At 40.5% G+C, this 21,200-nt stretch overlaps 1 protein-coding gene across 1 annotated transcript in view; it reads left to right on the forward strand.

Annotated features, from left to right (window-relative positions):
• Rorb (RAR related orphan receptor B) overlaps positions 1–21,200 on the forward strand; it is a 179,839-nt gene that overhangs the window by 142,523 nt on the left and 16,116 nt on the right. The window contains exons 5-9 of the mRNA XM_041661294.1: positions 6,388–6,509; positions 7,960–8,092; positions 11,036–11,143; positions 13,162–13,272; positions 15,966–16,078. Coding sequence (XP_041517228.1) covers positions 6,388–6,509; positions 7,960–8,092; positions 11,036–11,143; positions 13,162–13,272; positions 15,966–16,078 — 587 coding nt within the window. The remainder of the gene's footprint in view (positions 1–6,387; positions 6,510–7,959; positions 8,093–11,035; positions 11,144–13,161; positions 13,273–15,965; positions 16,079–21,200) is intronic.

Below are 21,200 nucleotides of genomic sequence, written 5' to 3' on the forward strand. Positions count from 1 at the left end.
CAATATGTTTTTGCTCCTTTTTTTTTTTTTTTTGCATTTTGGATCAGCTCATCTAAAATATGGAAGCTTGCACATGCTCTTTTGATTCTTCTCAATTTCTCCCCTTGCCACCTTCTGTCAAAAAGCTGTTGTACATGGCAAGGTCTTTCTGAATATTAAGAAAATATTATCAATTTCTAGTCATCTGTTCAGCCAGTCTTTGTCACATATTATCATTACTTACATTAATCTGATCTATTCTTTGCTTCATTATTACATATATTGTGTTTTGTCATACTCTCAGCACTCTATAACTATATCAATTATAAAAACTATAAAAGTATAACCTCATATTTTGTTAAGATACTATTTTCTAAAAACTCTGAGCATCTTTTGGTGCTGGTCTACATAAAGTAAAAAAAATCAATTCTGCTACTCTGATATGAGTTAACAATAGAACTCACGTGAAAAGCAAACTCGAAGCTACTATGACTCACTGGCGAGAGTAATGATGGCCCAACAATGGACTGAGCCAACAAACAACACATAGGTTATTGTTGCAACCTCCCACTGAAAAGAACACAAACCAGAAATGCTAAAACTTCTGTTTCGTCAAAGGCAATTGGATCACAAATAGACCGAACATTTAAGCTTCAGTGTTACTAGTGTTTTAATTCTATTCATGCTTAAAGGTCTTGTGTTCCGGATAGAAATTCAAAGTATCGGAAAGGTCTTAACCGACACGGTGTCTTCTGACATCATCGTTGATGAGAAACCACTGCCCTTGTTCTATTGAACAACAGAAAGGTAGAAAGCATGATTCACTGGCAAAAGGCAAAAGGTGCATTTCATTCTCTGCTTCACCTTCCAGCCAGCTGGTTTAATAATGTATCCTAGTTGCCCTCACAAAGCATGGAGTCTGGGGAACCTTGATACAATGAAACCTCACACGGGGGCTTAAACTTGCCTTCAGAGAGTCCATGGAGATAGCGTGGCTTTAATTCAAAGCAGATCCCCTAAGCCATTCACATCCACACTAGTCACATGCATAAACTACGCAGACTCTTCAGCCCTTCTTTAGATCCTTAAGGCAAATTGCAAATTAAAGATCCATTAATCTCTTTGATTGAAATAAAATAGAGTATTTTAATAAAAATATTTCTCCCCCCAAAAAATAAATTCTTGTAAAAGAAACCAAATTGAGGGGGCGGGGTCTAGCTTGCTGAGAACAAACCATCCATTCTCTTGGGAGGGAAGAGGAGAGGGTTGGGAAGTTCAGACGCCAGCCCTCCAGAGCCATAGAGAGCACCCACATCTCCTCTACTTGGTGCAGTTAGGCCAGGGTGCTCTTGGTAATCATACTAATAGCAGCAGTCTGTAAAGACATGCTCAACTCCCCACACTCCCAGAACCTGAGATCTTAATGAAAGCACCTGTGGGATGCGGGACCCACGACGGAGACAGTGTAGCCTTTGGAGAGCCCCCATTCCCTGAAATGTCTAGTGAGAGCTAAAATAAGCCACTTTGGTGGAGAAGAAGAAGAAAAAAAAAACCCGCTGAGTGGTTGGAATCAGAGCTGCAGAAGGTCATTGGCTATTTTAGGAGCTGCAAGCTGGTCCCTGTTTTATAACATCACAGCTACAAACATGAAATTGTCACCTTGGCTGTCAGTTTCCTCCCCTGCTGAAGCAGAGGTGGCCTGCTACCCATTGAACCTGGCAATGAGTGATTCGTTTCTAAACTTTGCTTTACTGTCGAATTGGTATGCAAGAAAAGTTGTTTTCCATACATTCCTGTAATTTTGCTTCAAAATATTTTCCAGGCATCTTTTTTGTGCCATCCACGATGCCTGACCTTTAAAACTTCATCTGGCTGTGTGAACTCTCCCCCATCTCATGATGAGAGGGCCTGAAAGGGGTTCCTTTTCAGTTTGACTCATTGAATACATTACAGTGAGAAGTATTCAAGATGGATGAGAAGGTGGAAGTCAGAGAGCAAGGGAGAGAGACAGAGACACAAGAAGGGAAGCAGAGAGACAGACAGAGGCAGTGAGACTAAGACATAGATGGGGACCAAAAGAGAGACCTACAGGATTATTTAGGCCTAGACCATCTGGAAATCTAGGAAGGAGGTTAACTCCAGCCCCAGGCTTCCATAATTATTGCATACACTACAGAGAATTACCATCATTTTTATTCCATTTTCCCCTTCAAAAATTTAATTTCTCTCCTCTCATTGCCCACATCATAAGTAGAGTTCCGATTACCCTAAAGACTTTTGGGTAAGTGTGACAATTTAGTAATATTGTTTTATATCTTTTCACCAAAAATGGTAGAAAGTTTTCATGGATTATTATCTCATGTGAATTACCCATTGTAATTTTTGTCTCATTTAGTTAATTCATTTATGAATTTACAAGTTCTATTAACTAATTTTAAAACATGGATTCTAATAAGCTTTCCCCCTAAAAAAGAATCAGAACTACATATAAATCTAAGTGTAATTTCACCAAAAAGGGAAAAATGTATGTTTATCCTTATGGGAAAATACATGAAAGTCAGAGAGATATTTTTCATAAAGTTAATACAAAATAAGGACTATAAACTTAATATTAACCTATAATCACACACCCAGTTTCCCTAATCTGCCCCAGAACCAGCACCGTCCCTCCTTGTAATTGAGAGCAGAAGACAGGACTGAGCATATTTTGTGTCTCTCGTTCTTCAACATCATTTTATTGGCAATTAAAGCAGCTTTCAGACTCTCAGTGAACTTAGCAACCACTGCTCGACTGAGCATGCCCACAGGGTCTTCACAGAATGGTTGCAGCTGTGCTGTCCTAAATCACCTTCCTCCCTCTTCCTGATCTCAGAAAGTGTAGGGTCCGAGAGCACCACCTCTAGACAAGGCAGAGTTTGTCATATTCCTGTCGAACTCATTATCCTAGCACAGCTCACGACAACTCCTCTTTCAACGCGTACCATCTTCAGCCTGAGCTAGTTAAAGAAACCAATAAAAGCCAACTGCTGAGAAGTAGCTGCAATCCAAGTCAGGGTAGGAGATGAAGGGTGTGTGATTGCCCAGTAAGATTCTGTCTCCTCTGTTCTTTCTCCTCAGCCTCCTTTGTCTGGACTTTCTCATGTGGCTGGTCCCTGGAGGGGACAGCATCTGCTATTACCTTTTCTCTTTTTCCAGGCAGGGACTCTTGAAGCTCCTTTGGCTCCCAGCAGGAACTTAGCTTACTGTGCTCACTGTCTCTCCTTTGTCCTCTCTTTTTAAGTCCTTTTCACAACTGCAGACTCTCAGTCCAAGAAAACTATCTTGCTCTGATGTTCAAGCATCTTTGTAAAGGACAGAACGAGCCCTCTGCCCATACTCTTTTAAAAACCAGGAATAGCTTTGCCCTGTGCTTTATTGACCCGAGCCCTGGAAGGACCAAGTGAGTTTCTGCACATAGCTGTCCCACACACTGCCTTCATTGGCACGTATGAGCCTTATGTTCAAAAGACATTTGACTTATTTCCTACCACAAGGATGTGGGAAATTATAGTCCATCCATGATGCTCCCTTCTCTCCATTCTGAATGCTTAGGCTTTAAGGTTATCAATCAAAAGATCAACCCTAGCTTTCTCAAAACCTTAGTGAATCAAGGGAGGGTAAGCAAGGTTGTTAGGATGGATATTTGACAAAAAATGGTAGATGTAATGATGTATGGACATTGTCAAACCTTTATAATAAGTCAGCCACAATTACACTCCTCCTATTGTTGATATTCCTGTTTTGCTGCCATGTCTTCTAGTCCTGCTTATTTTTGTTCAGAATTGTCTTACGTCCTAACCTACTGGCCCTCCTCTGCCATGAGTCAGTCCAGAGCAACTTATATCTGACCTGCATTTTCACAACAACCTGACTCCACTCACAAGCTCCTCAGACACTTCAACACTTCCTTCTCTTTGCCACAGCTAAGATCACCCTTCAGATTGTTTGCTATCTTCTTCTTCCCCCAGAAAGAACTGAGCACTTTCTCTTTGAGGACCCTCCAATAATTAAGGGAATTTATTTCATCATACTATAATACTCAGAGTAGATACTAAAAGATAAAATCAATGTTTGTTTTGTTTAAATATATAATAACAGTTTTATTTTTTCTTAAAAAAAGAGTATTTGTTAAGTGAACACATAATATTCTTTTCTAGTTCTTGGAAATCTCAGAGTCTTGAAGAGTCTGAGAGAGACAATTTCACAAAAATAAGCACACTATCAGCCTCGATAGAATCAGGACTCAACATCAGGAGGGAGAATCTCTGTATGACCAGCCAGCCCCACTGGAGGAGGCCACAGAGAGGCAGGGAAGCCTTGGCTACAAGTGTTCCAGCAACCAAGTCCTAAAGTGAATGTGTAGACTTTATGTCCAGTCTTCTCAGTCCTTCCACACATTGATGGTCCCTGTGCTCTTCTTCGATGCTCTGTAAAACTACGAGTGTCAAGTAGCAGAAGACCAGAGGATTCTTAAACTTTTCTCCATACCTCCTAGAAGATAACCCAGAATAGTTCATCATCCACAGTGCAATTTTAAGTAGTAATTCTAGTTCTGCTTATAAATCTGCAGCCTGTGAGTCACCAACAAATCAGTACGCCTTTGAAGATGAAAACAAGCCACTCTGGGTCTGAAGACTGTAAAGCTTTAGTGTCAGGTTTTCATTGCATAACTACTGTGGGAACAGATATCTAATTTTTAGAATATAAATAATTAGACTCCCCAAATGAAATTGAAAAATAATCAACCATGACTTACCAATCTATTTTAATATAATGTAGAGAGTAATTCCCACTCTTCTTTATAACATGGGAGGATATTCAATACACTTGGAATATAGATTTTTTATAAGGAAAGGATTTTGTAATGTAATATGCTAAAAAGCTAGAAATGTTGATGTTGAAGCCAATAGAATACGACCGTCATCATAAGTTAGCATTTTGCAGTATCTTTATCTCTGTCACTTTATAGTTCTCCTTTGAAAAATGCTAACATATATTGAAATGTCTCCCATTAGGAGACTGACTGAAATAGCAAATAACCCTCTTTTATATCCATTCAACTCTGCACACTGCTTCCCTGGCGAGAAAGCACATAGAATGTCCTGCCAGTAATAACAGTAGCTACTATTGACTCAAAGTTTCCAATCAACTAAAGAGAACTTCATTTAGAAAGTTCACTAGAAGCATAGTTTAAATTTTTCATCCTCTGTGTCACTGAAACAGCTTCACACCACATACACCAGAAATACAATGAGGGGCAGAGAGGGCACTGACATTACTTTGAGGTCTATCCAGAGAAACAAAGTAAAACCATTTAGAAAAAAAAAAAAAAAACAAAAAAAAAAAAACAAAAAAACCGCAAGCTTACACTGCCCAAAGCACCTAAATACAAGAAAGCTTCTGCAAGAACAGCAGTGACTTGGCTTGGTCATCTTCATTCCATGCACACCCCACATACAAGAACCCCGAGTCCTTGGGCTTTTCAGGCTTCCCTCCTTTCCATGTGGTCAAGCAGCGTGTGGGACTGTAAAGGACAGACAGCCAGCTCCATCTGACACAGGCAACTCCTAGCTAGTTTTCAGGAGTGCTCTCCTGTCCAATTCTATTGCTCATCCAAAGCCAAAATAACAGCAATTTAAGACAGAATATAAAATACACCTTAGCTGAGACAAATAGCCCAAAAGATAATCTGCCAACTCCCCTTTGGTTGATATGATTGTTTCCTTATTTATAATTTTCTGACAGAAATATATGAAAATTTTATAAGATGAATTTAATGTCATCATGAACATTATTAGTTACCTACTCGCAGGCCGACATTATGAGAGATGCCCATAGCCATAAATAGAGATAAAAACACATGTCGCCGGATGAAGTTTTGTTTTTCTACTTAGTTTTCCCTTCTATGCATAACATCTTTCTCATTCATTGTATTATTTGATTTGATTTTAAATATGAAAACATTTATGTGTATTTAATCTCCTCTTTCTGGTATAAAATTATTTCAGTGCTTTTCAAAACATTTTTGCGTTTTTGGAATGGGTGTGTTAAACTGTTTAGAAATTGTCAGTCAGAAAGTGAACAACAGGGAAATTTAATATGTGTTTTAAAGGCAAACAGTTACCTGAATGCCTTACAACTTGTTCGCCAAACCTGTCACCAGGGAAGGAGATGAGAAACTTTTGACTGGACGACAATAAAGAGCTTGGACATTTTAAAAAGCTAGGAGGTGGAGTTTAGATGTTTTTATATGATTGTGCAGCTGGCCTATCACTGGCTGCATCCTTTACAGAGCATCTTCTAGAAATCATTTCTTGGAGTAGAACGATTTTACTCACAAAACTTCAAATGACTGTTTTATTCTGATAGATCGAATTGCACAGAACATCATCAAGTCCCATCTGGAGACATGCCAGTACACAATGGAAGAGCTACATCAGCTGGCGTGGCAGACCCACACCTATGAGGAAATAAAGGCGTATCAAAGCAAGGTACTCTGGGAACCGTGGGGATTGTGTCTGTAACTGCCCATTTCTTGTTTCGTTATCTCACCATTATTGACGCGTTTGGCCTCAGCATTCTTGGCTGTTGGACTACCTTGTGCATTGTAGGGACAATTTGCTGCCTCTCTGGTTTCTACTGACTGAGAGTATCTATAATATACCAACTTTCACACAGTTGTGGCAACCAAAAATGTCCACTTGTTGCCACAAGTTCCCTAGAAGGCATAACTACCGTGATTTAAGTCATGGCCCCATTTGAACGACAGGAGAGATGAAGCCTTTGTCAGATGAGGGACTTCTCCTAGTAGCATGGGTTCAGCCAAAAATAAGTATTTAGATGATCACTGCCAAAAATGATGCCCAAGGTTGCTAAACAAACACAGGGAGCAAAACATTCTACATTTTCTTCTTGCTCAACATTCTTGAAAATGGCCCTACAAAGGTGCAGTTCACCCCGTACTATCAGTAATAGCCATGTTTCTCTAAGTACACTAGACATATTAAGGGGAAAAGCTGTTCCTAGGGCCTAAGGATTCTTATAATTTGACTTTGGGACTGAGACTGCCAAAAACCAACCAGTTCTACCAGTTGGAAATTTAGTGAAGCAAATGTGTTTATCTAAACGTATGATTTAAACAACATGGTGACCTAATTCTTGCTTCTTTTGCATAATTATAGAGTCATATGAAAGAAGATCTATAGAAAGTAGACTTCAAAGTCACAGAGATTTAAGTTTCTTAGTTCAAATAGAAATAACTAAAGTAGTAAAATACATTTGAGGTCCTATATCACTTATTAGAGTGACTTGATTTGAACTCCTATCTTTCTTATGGAATTTCTCTTATACAAAGGAAAAAAATTTCTGATTCATTTGGTGGCTTCTGCCTGCAATTCTGGCACTCGGGTGGCCAGGGCGGAAGGATTCTTTGCATCTGAGGCCTCTTTGAGCTCCACATTGAGTTCTAGGCCAACCAGGGCTACATTGTGAAACTTTCTACCTCCCCCCATAAAATAAATGACAACCAGAAAATCAGAATTTTTTTTCTTAAATTCTGGGGAAAGAACACAACATAAAGATATTATGTTCATTGTTGACCAGGTTCCCGTAAAAACAGTATTATGGTAGATGCTAGGATAAAATCACTATTCATCAGCATGGGGTTTGTTTTTAACTAGCAAACTAAGAGGAAGTTTGTTGCTGTAAGAAATGGGGAAAATAGTTATTTTGCATTCTATAAACCTTGCTTCTCCTGATTTAGCTTTGGTAAATTAGATACTTTTGACAACTGAGCACAGTGGAATTGGCATAATTCAAAAGAGAAAGAAAAGCCATCTCTTGATTCCCCACCTTGGGTGGCAGTGACCAGTGTGACGGGGCATGCGCAGTTCATCAGCTCCGCGGAGGCGCTCAGCTCAAGGTCTGTGTCCTCTGCTTCAGTCCAGGGAGGCTCTGTGGCAACAGTGCGCCATCCAGATCACCCATGCCATCCAGTACGTGGTGGAGTTCGCAAAGCGGATAACAGGCTTCATGGAGCTGTGTCAGAACGACCAGATTTTACTGCTGAAGTCAGGTGAGCCAGGCCGACCTGTGGGGGCCTGTTTCAGACAGGGACTGTTTGAGCCCTCCGCCCTGCTTCCACGGGTAGGCCGTTTTACCACCTACATTGTCAGCTAACTCCCTAAGGAAACCCAGTAATAAAAATGCCCTGATATTCATTCATTTCCCCCTTTGAAGTCAAATACAATTTTGCTTATTGAAAGTAGAGCTAGCTATTAATTGCGGAGGCTGAGGTGCCCAGCTTGACAGGCAGCGAAAGTAATTAGCATGTCAAGGTGGCTGAATTGCTGAGCTGGCGCTAAAACCAGCTCCTTGCATTCTGCAAGAGAACAAAAACATCCAGGCTGGCTGAGCTCAGCCTCCGTGGTCACTTCCAATCATTTTAATAAGAATAGCCTCCAGCAGGCATCTACCGGAAGAAACTCCTCTGCGTGGGGATTCTTCCTTCCTCTTCTCTAGTGTTCTCTTTAACATACAGGAAGACCCTTAGGAACTCAACATAAGATTTTAAAAAAAAAAAAAGCAGAAACCAAAACTTATGTCTTTCTTGGAACCCTTTGAAAAGAAAATTAGAACACAGTAGCATTTGGGTTCATCTTCCTGGACTTTTCCACAATGGAAATAACATCCCTTTCCCATGAACATGTCTTCACATTTGCATGTCTCGTTTATTCTTATGACATCGGCATCATTTCATACTTGAAGCAAAGATTGTAAAGATAAAGAAGGGTCAAAGGTTGCATTCAATATCACAAATCATGATAAAGCTGGTGTTGGAATATAGGCCACACATAGTTGTTATGGTGACATAATGTTGATTCCTTAACCAATAATATAAACTGGCAAGAATGTTGACTCAGGCACTAATTCTAGCGTTATCAGTTACCTAGCCGTCCTAAAATTTAGCTAAAGAATTACTTCTTTATCTTGCTCTCAAAGCTATAGTTTATAGCGAATGGCTTGTCCCTACTATGTTTATTTTCTTGCACACTGAGGCAATTCCCATCCGGACAGGAGAATCCACTTTCTCCCTCACGTGGAGGACTGTCCGTGGTGGATGACAGACTGGCATCGGCAAAGGCTCTGATGTTGGGCTTCGGTTGCTGGTTCTGTAAGAATGTCATCTCCACAGAAGGCCTGGACTTCCAGGCATATAGGCACAGGGCTCTGGGAGCTAAAATTCCAAAACTACACACCAGGCATTCTTAGAGTCTTCTAACTTAACTTAAGAAGCCACAATGGGTTGTGAATACCATCCTCTATCAGTTAACACCACCATGAAAGACCACCCAGGGTCAAAGGTACCTTATGACTTCTACCTCTTGATGAGTTTAGGAAGTGTGGAATAAAAATAAAAATAACAAATAAAATCTGATCCATTTGATGTATAAACTTGGACTGACACCTTAAGACAGCAGTGTCCTGATGTTTAAAATAAAGGATGGAACTCGAAACACAGAACTCCAAACTAAGAATTGTATCCCATGCAGCAAAGAAGCTTTCCAACAGTTCAGAGAGGCAGCCACCATCACAGCCCATGGAATTCAAACCTGTTAGAGGGGAACCCAGTTCAGCACACTTCTGAGATTCAGAGATCACCCATTCACGGCTGTTATCACTGAATTATATGGTCATTAACATCTCTGCCTCCTGAATAAATGTTGTCTCCAATATAAAAGGTATTTACCACCTTAAAACCACCCGTAATCCTGCAATGGAGCTACTAAAATTTGCTTGAAATGGTCAGTGCAAGCTGCAGCCATGATCATGACTGTAAGGGGCCCACGAAACTATCTTCCATACTGCAGATAAGCAATAAATAATATCTATTCCCACTGGTGTCAAGATGACCATGTTGAGTTAATATTTGTGCATCTTCTCCTGTCTTTAAACCTAGAGGCAAACAGTAAAGAAATTGAGCAAAGCAAAGAAATAAACCCAAACATCAGAAGAGAGTGAGAGCGTAAGAAAGGGACCATAGGCACAACAACCAACTGGACAATCTTCACAGAGAATTTGGGACTTTGGAGTCGCTAACCTTCAAATGGGGCAAAGTTCACATCTCCAAAATATGGAGAAACTGTGCAACAGTAGTGCTTCTGGATAGAAATGGATGTTTAGATGACAAAAAAGGCAGTAGATGAATTTATTAAGCACCTACTGTGCGCTGGGAACTTTCTTTGGTCCTACATGAAGCACGACTGAATGAAATCCCCCAATAGCCTATTGCTATTTCATGTGGCAGAGAAACCCAAAGGTGAATTTTCCCAGTAGTAGCCCTTTTCCCAAAGCTCACAGATTAGATGTGAGGCTTGACACAAGCCTTTCCTGAACCATTTGTCAATTACAAATTCAAAAGCTGGAGTGAAATTTATTATTAGTCAAAAACTCCAAAGAAATGCTCCACTCCCCATAAAAATGTTATTGCTTCCTTCCATATTAGCTACCTTTAAAATATATGTTATCTTTAACTCTTCATCTAAGTGTTAGGAAAAACATTACACTAAGTATCAAAAGTTCTTCCTAAAATTATTATTCTGTGTGTGTGTGTGTGCGTGCGCGTGCACGCACCGCATGTGTAGAGGTACCTACAGAGACCAGAAGAGAATATAGAATCCCCTGTAGCTGGAATTACATGTGGTTGTGACCTTTCTAACATGAATGCTGATACCTACTTTGGTTCTCTACAATTGCAGCGAGTTCTCTTAACAGCTAAGCCATCTTGTTAGCCCCTAAGATTACTACTTTTAAAAAAAAAGAACGTTCCTAGATTTGGTAGAATAACCCAGACCTTGGGGGCTGAGGCAGGAGGACCATGAGTTTAAAGCCTACATAGGGAGATCTTGTATCAAAAAAGTAAAGTCCTGAAAAGTTTCCCATCTCTTATGTACTAGGACCATTTTATTGTTGGATATATGATAAACACATATGAATCTTGAATTTTTTTATCTTATAGGTTGCTTGGAAGTGGTTTTAGTGAGAATGTGCCGTGCCTTCAATCCATTAAACAACACTGTTCTGTTTGAAGGAAAATATGGAGGAATGCAAATGTTCAAAGCCTTAGGTAAGTTCCTCTTGGATGACAACACAGCTTCTCCACTTATACTTAAATAGCTAATGATATGCCTAGTATCTCATTATTTGGTTGGTATTGGACCAGGTGAGTGTTCAGTATTTCGTCTAACTCTCCAGTTCCTATAATTTCAGTCCCTAATCAGGAAGGGAAGGAGAGAACAATGAGCTCTATTAAAACTGGCACAATTGAGGCCTTGTGGAAATAAACAAAGTCTGATGCTAAATGAGTTGAGTCCGCTCTAGATCACTCTTTTACAGCCCCCATTTTTTTCTTAACTTCTGGTTTACTGCTCTACAGAGCATAGTATACAGACCACTGGGAGCCTATAGGGGTGACCTTCGAGTTTCTTAAGTTAATTCATAATCATTGGTGAAGATAATCAAGAGAAATAACCATATTTAATATCCACAACAGCCTGTTGCTGTATTTATTTTCCATCCAGAAGAGTGTGCATCTGCCTGTGGACTCTGAGTTTCTGGGAGCACAGACAGTTGACACCGTCCTGATCAGAGTGACCCCTAGATCACTCTGTGGGCCACACCAGCAGGATCAGTCTTTGGAGGTGCTGAGTTGCCTCCGATCCAGTCGCCAGGAAGAGGCACACATGAGGACATTAGCAAAGATGGGCTGAGGCCAGGAAAGGTCTGGACAAGTGATAGGGCCGCTTGTTCCATATCCATCCATGGACACCAAAGAAGCCACTGGCCTTTCACCTCTTGTGCTGTTAGCTGATATGGCAGCACCAGCAAGTCCAATGGGCTGGCACCTTTCCCCTTCTACAGTTGATATGCCTCCACGTCCTTCTCAAGGCTAGATTTTCAAGAAAGGAGGAAAAGACTTGGCAGGCAGCTTCGGGATATTTCCAGCTTCATCAAATAAACATTTACAGAGATCAGTGCAGAGATACAATGCTATTTTGTCAAAATTCACAATGACTAAGAAACTGACCTATGAGACATTTAATTAGATAATGAAAATCAATCTGATTTTGGAGGTGGGGGTGCACAAAATGAAAGAAGCTCACTATCATTGTGTAAGAAGTCTCAGTTTGAAGCCCCTGGACATCTCATGTTGCCAGGTTCAAATACCATTGCAAATGACACTACCTAAACCCCAGCATAGAATTTTCTAGGTTTTCTCTGAAAACTGTGGATTAAGCTAAAGGATTCTCAAATCCCATATTTAAAAAATCTTTTCATTTTTTTCTTTCATATCTGATCTTATAGTATAATTATGCCATTTTTCTCTTCCTTTTCCACTATCCAAACCCTTCCATAGAGCCCTCCTCGTTCTCTTTCAAATTCGTGCCCTTTTGTATTAATTGTTATTACAAACATATATGTATAGGTGCATACATATAAATTGCTAAATATAACCTGCTCTATCTGTGTAATGCTACTTGTATGTCTGACCATTTGGTATTTGACTAATTGCTGAGGAAAACTGTTCCTCCCACTCTCAGCCTTCCATAGGTGTCTGTAGCTCATTCTTTGTGGAGGGCTGAGGTCTCATGGTCTTCCTCTCATCCACTCTGGCATACCTTTTATGGTCCTTGGTCAGCTCATGTTTAGGCAGTCATGTTGGTAAAATTTTATGGATGTGATAGTCTCACCATGCTCCCAGACTGACCTCAAACTTGCAATTCTCCTGCCTCATCCTCCTAAGTGCAGACGTCCTACGCATGTGCCATCAAATCCAGCTTACTTGCAACTTTTTAGCTAGGAATATTTTCAGGCTTGTCGAGTTGAGGTTGTGTGCCCAACTGACGTGACACAGAGTGCTCACTAGTCAGCATTTCACCCCCTCACCACTAAGGCTGTCTTCAGTTACCTGGCAAAGCTGTTGCCCACTTTCCTCATTCACTTCTTATGACTGGGGACTTAAAATGTCCTGTCTGAGTGTCTAATATGCAAGCCTTTGATTGCCTACTTGATAATGAGGGGCTCCTTCCAGTGCCCCATCTCACAAGTTCAGTATTTCCCCTCAAAATTTCTCCTTCCTTTTAGGTTCTGATGACCTGGTGAACGAAGCGTTTGACTTTGCGAAGAATCTGTGTTCCTTGCAGCTGACTGAGGAGGAGATCGCTTTGTTCTCTTCTGCGGTTCTGATATCCCCAGGTAGGAAGGCACGGGTCCCTTGCCTTCTTTTCAAACCTGCTTCACTATCTTTAACATCAATTACACCTTCCCAAGCCAAAGCGTTAAAGAAATAACTTTAAAGGGACCGTATTTTCTCTAGCAATTGTTTGATATTTTTGAACAATGCAAAGGCAAGTAGTCTCACATTATTAAAATGGCCAATTTTCCCCTAAAACAAGAGTGTCACATGTGGCAGGGATCACCCCAGATCCAGGTAAGCAAAATTGTTTCCCAACAAATAATAAAAAATGAACAGTGACCTCACTGAGTGGCCGGGTTCTATTTCGAGTTTAAGAATAAAGGAAATATTTTTTTAAATGTAGAGTCCAATAGAGTGAAACAGAAAATGTCTAAATGAAAGACCAAGTATAGGGACCCTAATTACCATTTTTAGACTTTTCTACCCACAATGCATTGCAATCATCTTTCAAGACAAATATCCTTAGGAATATTAAGCATTTCTGAGGGGAAGGATAGTTGCGGAGTGAGTCTTGCCTGGTGGAAGAGGAGGAATCTCAGACATGGCTGCATGCCATCATTTATCTGTGTGACACCAAAGCTGAGGTCACCTCATTGATAAAATAAGACAATAGACTCTTAGACTCTACAATGGGGGGTGGGGGAGGCACAGCACACCTTCTCTAAATCTAAAATAAAATAACTTTTTAGAAACTGTTTTTTCCAAAGCTGTGGCGTTTATGGATCAGCCAAAACTGTAGCAACGGATGTACTTTAAAGTATATGACCTGCTTAAAGTGTAACAATAAAGAGCTCAATAATGTATAATCATAGAATAAAAATAATATGACAATAAATACATGCTCCCTTGTTGACCAGAGTCACTCAAGCCACTGTCTGTTAGATATGTGGCATAACGGCTTCTTGTTGGCTTGTTACTGAATGAAGCATGCACCCCTCCTCATTTTTAAGACTAATTATTTCTGTAATCCATTTCTGTCCGAGATCAACCTCTTTACTTCCATTCTCACGTCTTGCAGCAAGACTGGAAGAAACAGTTTTAACATGGTTATGATTCTATCATATCTTTGACATATCATCCTAGCCGTAGTCACAAATAGGCACCTCTGCCCTTTCCTGTCCAAAGACTGTCTTGCTCACAACATGATCACTAGATAGTCCGTCCAATCATGTCTTTAAAAAATTGCTTCTGGTTTTCATTTGACCCTTTTCATCAAAAACCTAAAGGCCCAGGAACACAAACACAGATCTGGAAAGTGACAGAAGCCCCTTTTTAGTAGCAACTGCATGCCAGATAGTGTCCTCTCGTATCCTTGCTGTATTCGGTTGTCTGCCCTGAGCTCTGCTCCATAGAAGATGCCTTCTACAGATGCACAAGACAGCCCCTCTGTGTCTCCTGCTCACTCAAAAGAAGAGCCTTTCAAAAGTCCCCTTCTCTTTGGGCATGTTTGTGGAACTCAGCAAACTCCTAGCAGCAGAGGCTGAAGACATGCCAGCTCCAGCTTGATTGAGCAGTAGAAAGGACCCTCCCAGAAGGCTAGGTTGATCTCCATGAGTTAGAAACCAATTGAACGGTTTAGCCTTTTTGCAAACTACAGATGCTGTCCTTGCGCACTGAAGAGTTTGGAAGCATTCTGTTTGTCTTACTCTCTCTGCCCAGCGGAGAATCTTCCAGCCTTGGTAGCAGACCCACACTCCAAGGCTTTGCAATATCAAATACACTGCTCGTTATCCTGGCTTAGAGGAGACGGAAGAGAGGTTCATGTCCTCTGGGGTCAGACCCCACTCTTCCCCTGCCTTTTGACTTACTAGCTCCTGTCTATTTATTCCCAAATAGCTTAAGGAAGGGAAAGGGGAACTTCATTGATTCTGATTGACAATTGTCACTGAAGTCCTTTGTGCTCACTTATATAAGGATTTGCTTAACTCTTGGCTTGACTTGTCCTTGGCCTGGCTAGGATTACAGAATCAGGTTTCTCACCTGCCCTGAACTATGTTCAGAAGGATCACGGCCAAGTGCTTTTCCATGAGCATTTGTTCATCGTTTGGTGACTCCCAGAGTCTCTTGAGCAAACCGAGGCAATGATACTAGACTAGCTACACCTTGTCACCATGGTGCATAAAGCTTCTAAGCTGAAAGAAAGGAAGAAATGGAGATGAGAAGAGAGAAAGCTAGGAAAATGAAAGTGTACGGGAGCAAGCAAAGGAGAAAGGTGGGATTAACCTACCTATCACTTAATTCGGGACAGGAAAATCAGACTCAGAAGTTAGCTTTTGAAATTGATGAATGTGCTCTATAAATTATAGCATGGTATCAGCTTTATACCTGATGAAGGAATAACTCAAGCTAAGGAAGAGGATTGTGATTACTAACGGTGTTTCTATATGGTTTCAAATCAGCTATTTCTGCTTTGAAAGAAAATCTAAGCACCTGCCTGGAAAGGACAAAACTTTGAAACAGTCACCAACACTAGGCAAAGAGGGCCTTTCTTTGAACCCAATGGCTTCCCTGTGTAGCTGGCTTCCTGGCAGTGTTTATAAGATATTTATGTTTTATATAAATAATTACATATCTTCAAAAGCAACTTACGGCTAAGTTAAGATGGGTACAAATTTCAGTGTTCATACATGTAAGGGAAATGAAGCAAAGCGTGTGTTCCCTCTTTTTATTCTTTGGCTTTTCTCCTTGTCAGACCGAGCCTGGCTGATAGAACCAAGAAAGGTCCAGAAGCTTCAGGAAAAAATCTATTTTGCACTTCAACATGTGATTCAGAAGAATCACCTGGATGACGAGACCCTGGCAAAGGTAAGTCCGCAGGTTACAGGCCTGCTATCCCCAAAGGAGCCCTACATGAGCAAGGAGAATTCCTCACCAGTGTAGGACCGCATGAGTACAAACACATACTTTTCCAAAAGGAGATGAGTCAATTCAGAGACACTGAGAAAAGAGTTTATTTGCTTGAGGAGTTGTTTTGGGTTTTGGTTGGATGGTTGCTAGGCAGGGCCTGGCTATGTCCCCCAGGTTGACCTTGAACCCATGACCACCCCCCACCACACACACACACACACACACACACACACACTTCCTGCCTCAGTTTCCCAATGCTAAGGATACAGTTGTATAGTACCATGCCTGGCTGTGGAGAATACCTTTCCTGGAGAAAGACGATATGGACAGGTGAGAGCCCAAAACCCAGGGAGACAAAACAAAAAAAAAAAAAAAAAAAAAAAAAACCACAGGTGTGTGAGTGTCATCCAAGGATCAGACACTTGAAGCAGGGAGACAAGCCTTCCAGTTCATCGGTGAGAAAAGAGTAGGCTGCACCATCATGAGTCAGGTCTGGGCCAAGTAAGATCACCGAGATGTTTGTTCAAAATTAGAGAGAAGCATCAAATGCAGTGTGTGATTTTCTGAACACAGGAGTGGGTTGCCACAAGAAATAGTGTGCCTCTGTCAGGTTCTGCTAGACACTGTGTGCTGACTTCTCAGATCCATCCAAACAACTGTCCTGTTCAGGGTGGAAATTAAGGGTGTCCCCATGACCTCTTAATTTTCCTTCCACTCTAATCTCTTCATATATGTCTAGAATAACTGGGGTTATTTCAACATGCTGGCATGCGGGGTGGATGCAAACAGCCACATGACACCCATTCCTTGATTTGGCTTAATTAAGCATGGTCATCTTTAAGGTGATATGTGTTAACAACTTTTCCTGGGGAGACACAACACATATGTCTACACACCTCAGACAGAAAACCCACAACAGATCACAGATACTACCAAGGTCCAGCGTGGTGAATCGATGAGTTTTACGGGGTTACTTACAGGAAGATGAGTGAGGGGTTACTTACAGAAGGGAAAAGGATTCAAAAGACAACTGCATTATCCAGGCAGACCTTAGCAGCTCCCAAAACCCAGGGAAGCTGGAGCCCACTGCACAGCCCGCAGGCAGGCTCAACAGGGTGGACAATGTCTTTCCCAAGTGACTCTAGCCTAAATGTCTTCCGGGAAGTGTAGCTAGTTTCTGCTTCTCCCAGGCAGGTGGTCTGGTCTCTGAGTCTTCTTTTATAGCCTGGCTCTCTGAAAGTCTTTGCACCTTAACTCAGCCAGTCCCAGAGGGACGCTCAGCTTTTATTGCTTACACTGACAGGAAGAGGCCTAGTGAATCTGGTCAGTTTCAGGGACTTCTTAGAGCTATCGAGTTGTATACCTTCCTCTGGCTTAAGGCACTTCCCTGCAAGATGGAATGTTTCAAACTCCAAGGAAACTTACACAACAGAGAAGTATTGAGAAAAGTTGTTTTCCAAAGTAAAGTAATTGTCAGTGATTGACATTCAGCATCATTTTAAATCTTAAATTAGTTTCTCAAGTACTAGAATTTCTTAGAAGAACAATATTTTTTTAAATTTTAACGTATCTCTGTTTCCTTAACTAAACTCTTCAGAAGGAAAGAAACTGGCAAATTTAACTTAAATTTAAAGATAATAGGAATCCTACTCTTTATATTTTTATCATTAAGCCTTCCCACTCTGCCCTTGGAGTTCTTTATTTTACAAAGGGGGAGGGAAAAGACTATTTGGAGACTTCATCAGATTTTATTTTGCACTTACTGAGAACTGCTATAAAAAAAAAACCCTCCATGAGTTAAATATGCTTCTTCATTATGATAAAGTTTGTTAAAATTAACACATCGCCAGGAAGAACATTTCCACAGCACTCTACAGTGATAGTTCCCTTCAACACAACTTTTCCTAAGGGCCAGTTACTTGCTCTCCTTACCTCAGGTTTTATCCAGTCAAGAGTAAAGTTTGAACCTACTGTTAGCCTCTCTGGGGGCAGCAAAATGAATATCTGAATATTAGTCTGTAATTACTTACTAGCTCGTGGGTATAAGTCTATCCAGCAAATTAATGGAGAGGATGTTTCCTTTTGTCTTGGTGTATCATTCATGGTACATGGTACTAGGTTTCACAAGGACATTTTCATACAAATACATAACGTCCATTGACTATGTCTCCGCTACCTGTTATCCTCTCTCATCTCTTCAGAAACTTTCCTGCTTGTGTTTTGGATACCTCAAAAGTTTACCTTCTAAAGTTAAGGTCTTAAAGAAAGCAGAGTTAAACAAAAGTTCTTGCTGTTCTTGAGAATGTTGTCTATTTGCCTAAAAATCTTGCTGTCAACATCAATGCAAAAAGGATTAAATTTTAATGCTTCTCTACAGATCTGTTATAAAAGTAAGCATATTGCTTCTCTAGGAAGGTGAAATGTTTGTACTTATATGCTTCCTCTAGATTCCACATCCTGACCTTCTGGTCATGATTTGAACTATTGGAAACTTTAGAAAACAGACAGAAATTGACAAGTGTAATATACTTGATGGCAAGAAAACAATTGTAATATCGATTCTATAGATCAGCTTAAACCTGCTTTCTTCAGCTTTAGCGAAAGAAAATACACAATTCTATTCTTTTTAATAAAGAGATAATTTTAGAAGATTGAATCCTAGGAAAACTCTTGGAGAGGATTATTTCTTCTGCATCACTCTCTGGAGCTGGATGATGAAGCATTAACTCCCAGAGCTCATGGTTAAATGCTGGGTTCTTGTTTGGACCACTCTTTATAATAGCTGTCATATTAACGAGATGTTGTTTGCTAATGTGGAAAGACCAAAACACAATGAAGGATAGATTCTTATTTGTCCCCTTGGGTTCAGATATATAACTTCTTTTGAGTTTCAGATCCATTGTCAAGTGCCAGGGAGCAAGAGTGAACCCATATGGTTTCTTCTTTCCTTAACATTTAGAGGACACAGGTGCTATCAGTGTTTAGGACAGTGTGTAAGTCAGCTTGCTGTGGTATGACAAAATGACCGACAGTAGCAACTTATAAGAAGGACATTTCATTTCGGCCCATGGTTTAAGAGGTGTCAATCTGTGTAATTCTCTGTAATTTTGTGGCCCTTGGAGAGATAGAACCCCATCGCAGGCACACGTGGTGGAGCGAAGTTGTTCACCTCAAGATGGCCAGATGCAAAGCACAAGTCAAGAAAGGAGAAGACGCCCAAAATCCCCCAGAAAGCCATGTCCCCAGTTAGCTAACTTCCTTTCTCTATGCCATTTTTATTAAAGGTCTCACCACCTCCCAACACTACCACAGGCTTTTTGAATAAACATTTAATATATGCACCTTTGGAAAACATTTAATATCCAAGAAAAACCAATGCCTCCAACAGAACTCTCCCAAAGAAAAAAATTTTTGTTAAGCCCAAGTGAAAACCACTCCACAGTGCTATAAATTTTTCCATCTTTTCAGGAACTTTCCTATTCCCTCATGGTCACTTCTTAAATAAAAATGGTTGTTCCCAACATTTAATATTCATATAACCCATGGAAACATTTAAAGCTTTGTCTGAGAGAAGTCATGCAAAGCATAAATGATGTATTCAAGGGCAGAGGCTTAGGCTAAATCTTCATAGGATGGTATGGGACACCAGTCAGCCTCTGCTATAATTTGAAGAAAAGAAAATGCTCATACCACTTGCCTGTTTAATCCTGAATAAGCATAGATGATAACAGGATAAAGACACAGTGTCCATACAGTTGTTGGACTTCACCCTGAAAGAACAGACTACAACATACTTCAACCTACCTTGAAATTAAGGCTTAGGCAGCAATGCTTTATACTTTGAGCCTAACTTCAATGTAGTGAGGATTTGAAAATTTAAGGGTTCAATATCCATTAACTAGGAAGCTTCATTGGTCTCTTTTTTCGATTTAGAAGGATATTTAAGAGAAAAAGTTAGAGATTAGATTTTCCTCTCCTCAGAAGTGTATTAATACGCACCATATTTTTAATAAATTATCACAGCTTTAGATCTGTGCTAGCTGAGAACCCCCAAACACAGGTTTCAAACTCACTGTTTCACAGGCTGAAAGTGTCACCAGTGTCTTGGGGGGTATTTCAAGGACTAAGTTACATCATTTTCAATCATTCCATGTAGTTCTTCAAAGTATTCACCTTTGTGTAAACTATTATTTTATAAAGGATAGGATTGGTGTTGATAGGAGGAATTTTACTTCAGTAGGGAAATGCCTATATAAATATTAATGTTTGGAATCATCCTCAAAGGGTGGAAACTTTCCACAAAGTCAAAATGGATGGTGGGGAAAGTGGAGAAGGGGTTCCATGTGATGGGCCAGTACGGAGGTAGGGAAGTAGAAGGTTTATCCACACTATAAATAATAGTTAGATTGGGCAGGATCCTGAATTTGAGAAGCCAGGAAATGAGATAACACTGGTCACTTTCATGAAAGCTCATGAAAAAATAAATAGACATATATATTTTTAAGCCCCATATGACTAGAGGAGGCAGCCCATCTGTTTCTGGGCTTCACTTTTCTTGTCTGGGAAACGAGTAGGATGGACTGCCTGGTCTTTAAGTTCTCTTCAGTATAACATCCTTTGATGTCCAAAAGGAAAAAAACAAAGGTTCTTCCAGACGTTCTCTTTGCTCTCCATGGCTCAGTCCTGTGTGGTTATTTTAAGGACTCCTTGGATGTTTTCCATTGTAATGGGGAACAGAAGAAGACGATTTTGCCCCATCTTGCTGATTCAAACTGGTACTATGTTGCTTGGAGTGATCTTGGAGACCAAAGCTTACAGCGTTCAGTGTTGATGGTACATGTAACCGGAGGTGAGCCTCTCCATCGGCTCTCCAGGGCAATTTCTGCTCCCGATGCATCAGGCATTGCCCTGACTCATTAGGGGAGGTTTGTTTCCTAGGTGAGGATCTTTGAGGTCCAGGGTCGAGTTGAGGATGGCAGGACCTGCTGAGCAGATGCAAGATCAGTAACAAATTCGGAACTGTGAAAACTGCTGTCATTTCACACCTCTGGCCTGTCCTCCTCCTTCATCATAAATCACT

The sequence above is a fragment of the Microtus oregoni genome, unplaced genomic scaffold (genome assembly GCF_018167655.1).
Source record: "Microtus oregoni isolate MIOR12 unplaced genomic scaffold, Mior012 000012F_ref0000307, whole genome shotgun sequence".
NCBI classification, from domain to species: Eukaryota; Metazoa; Chordata; class Mammalia; order Rodentia; family Cricetidae; genus Microtus; species Microtus oregoni.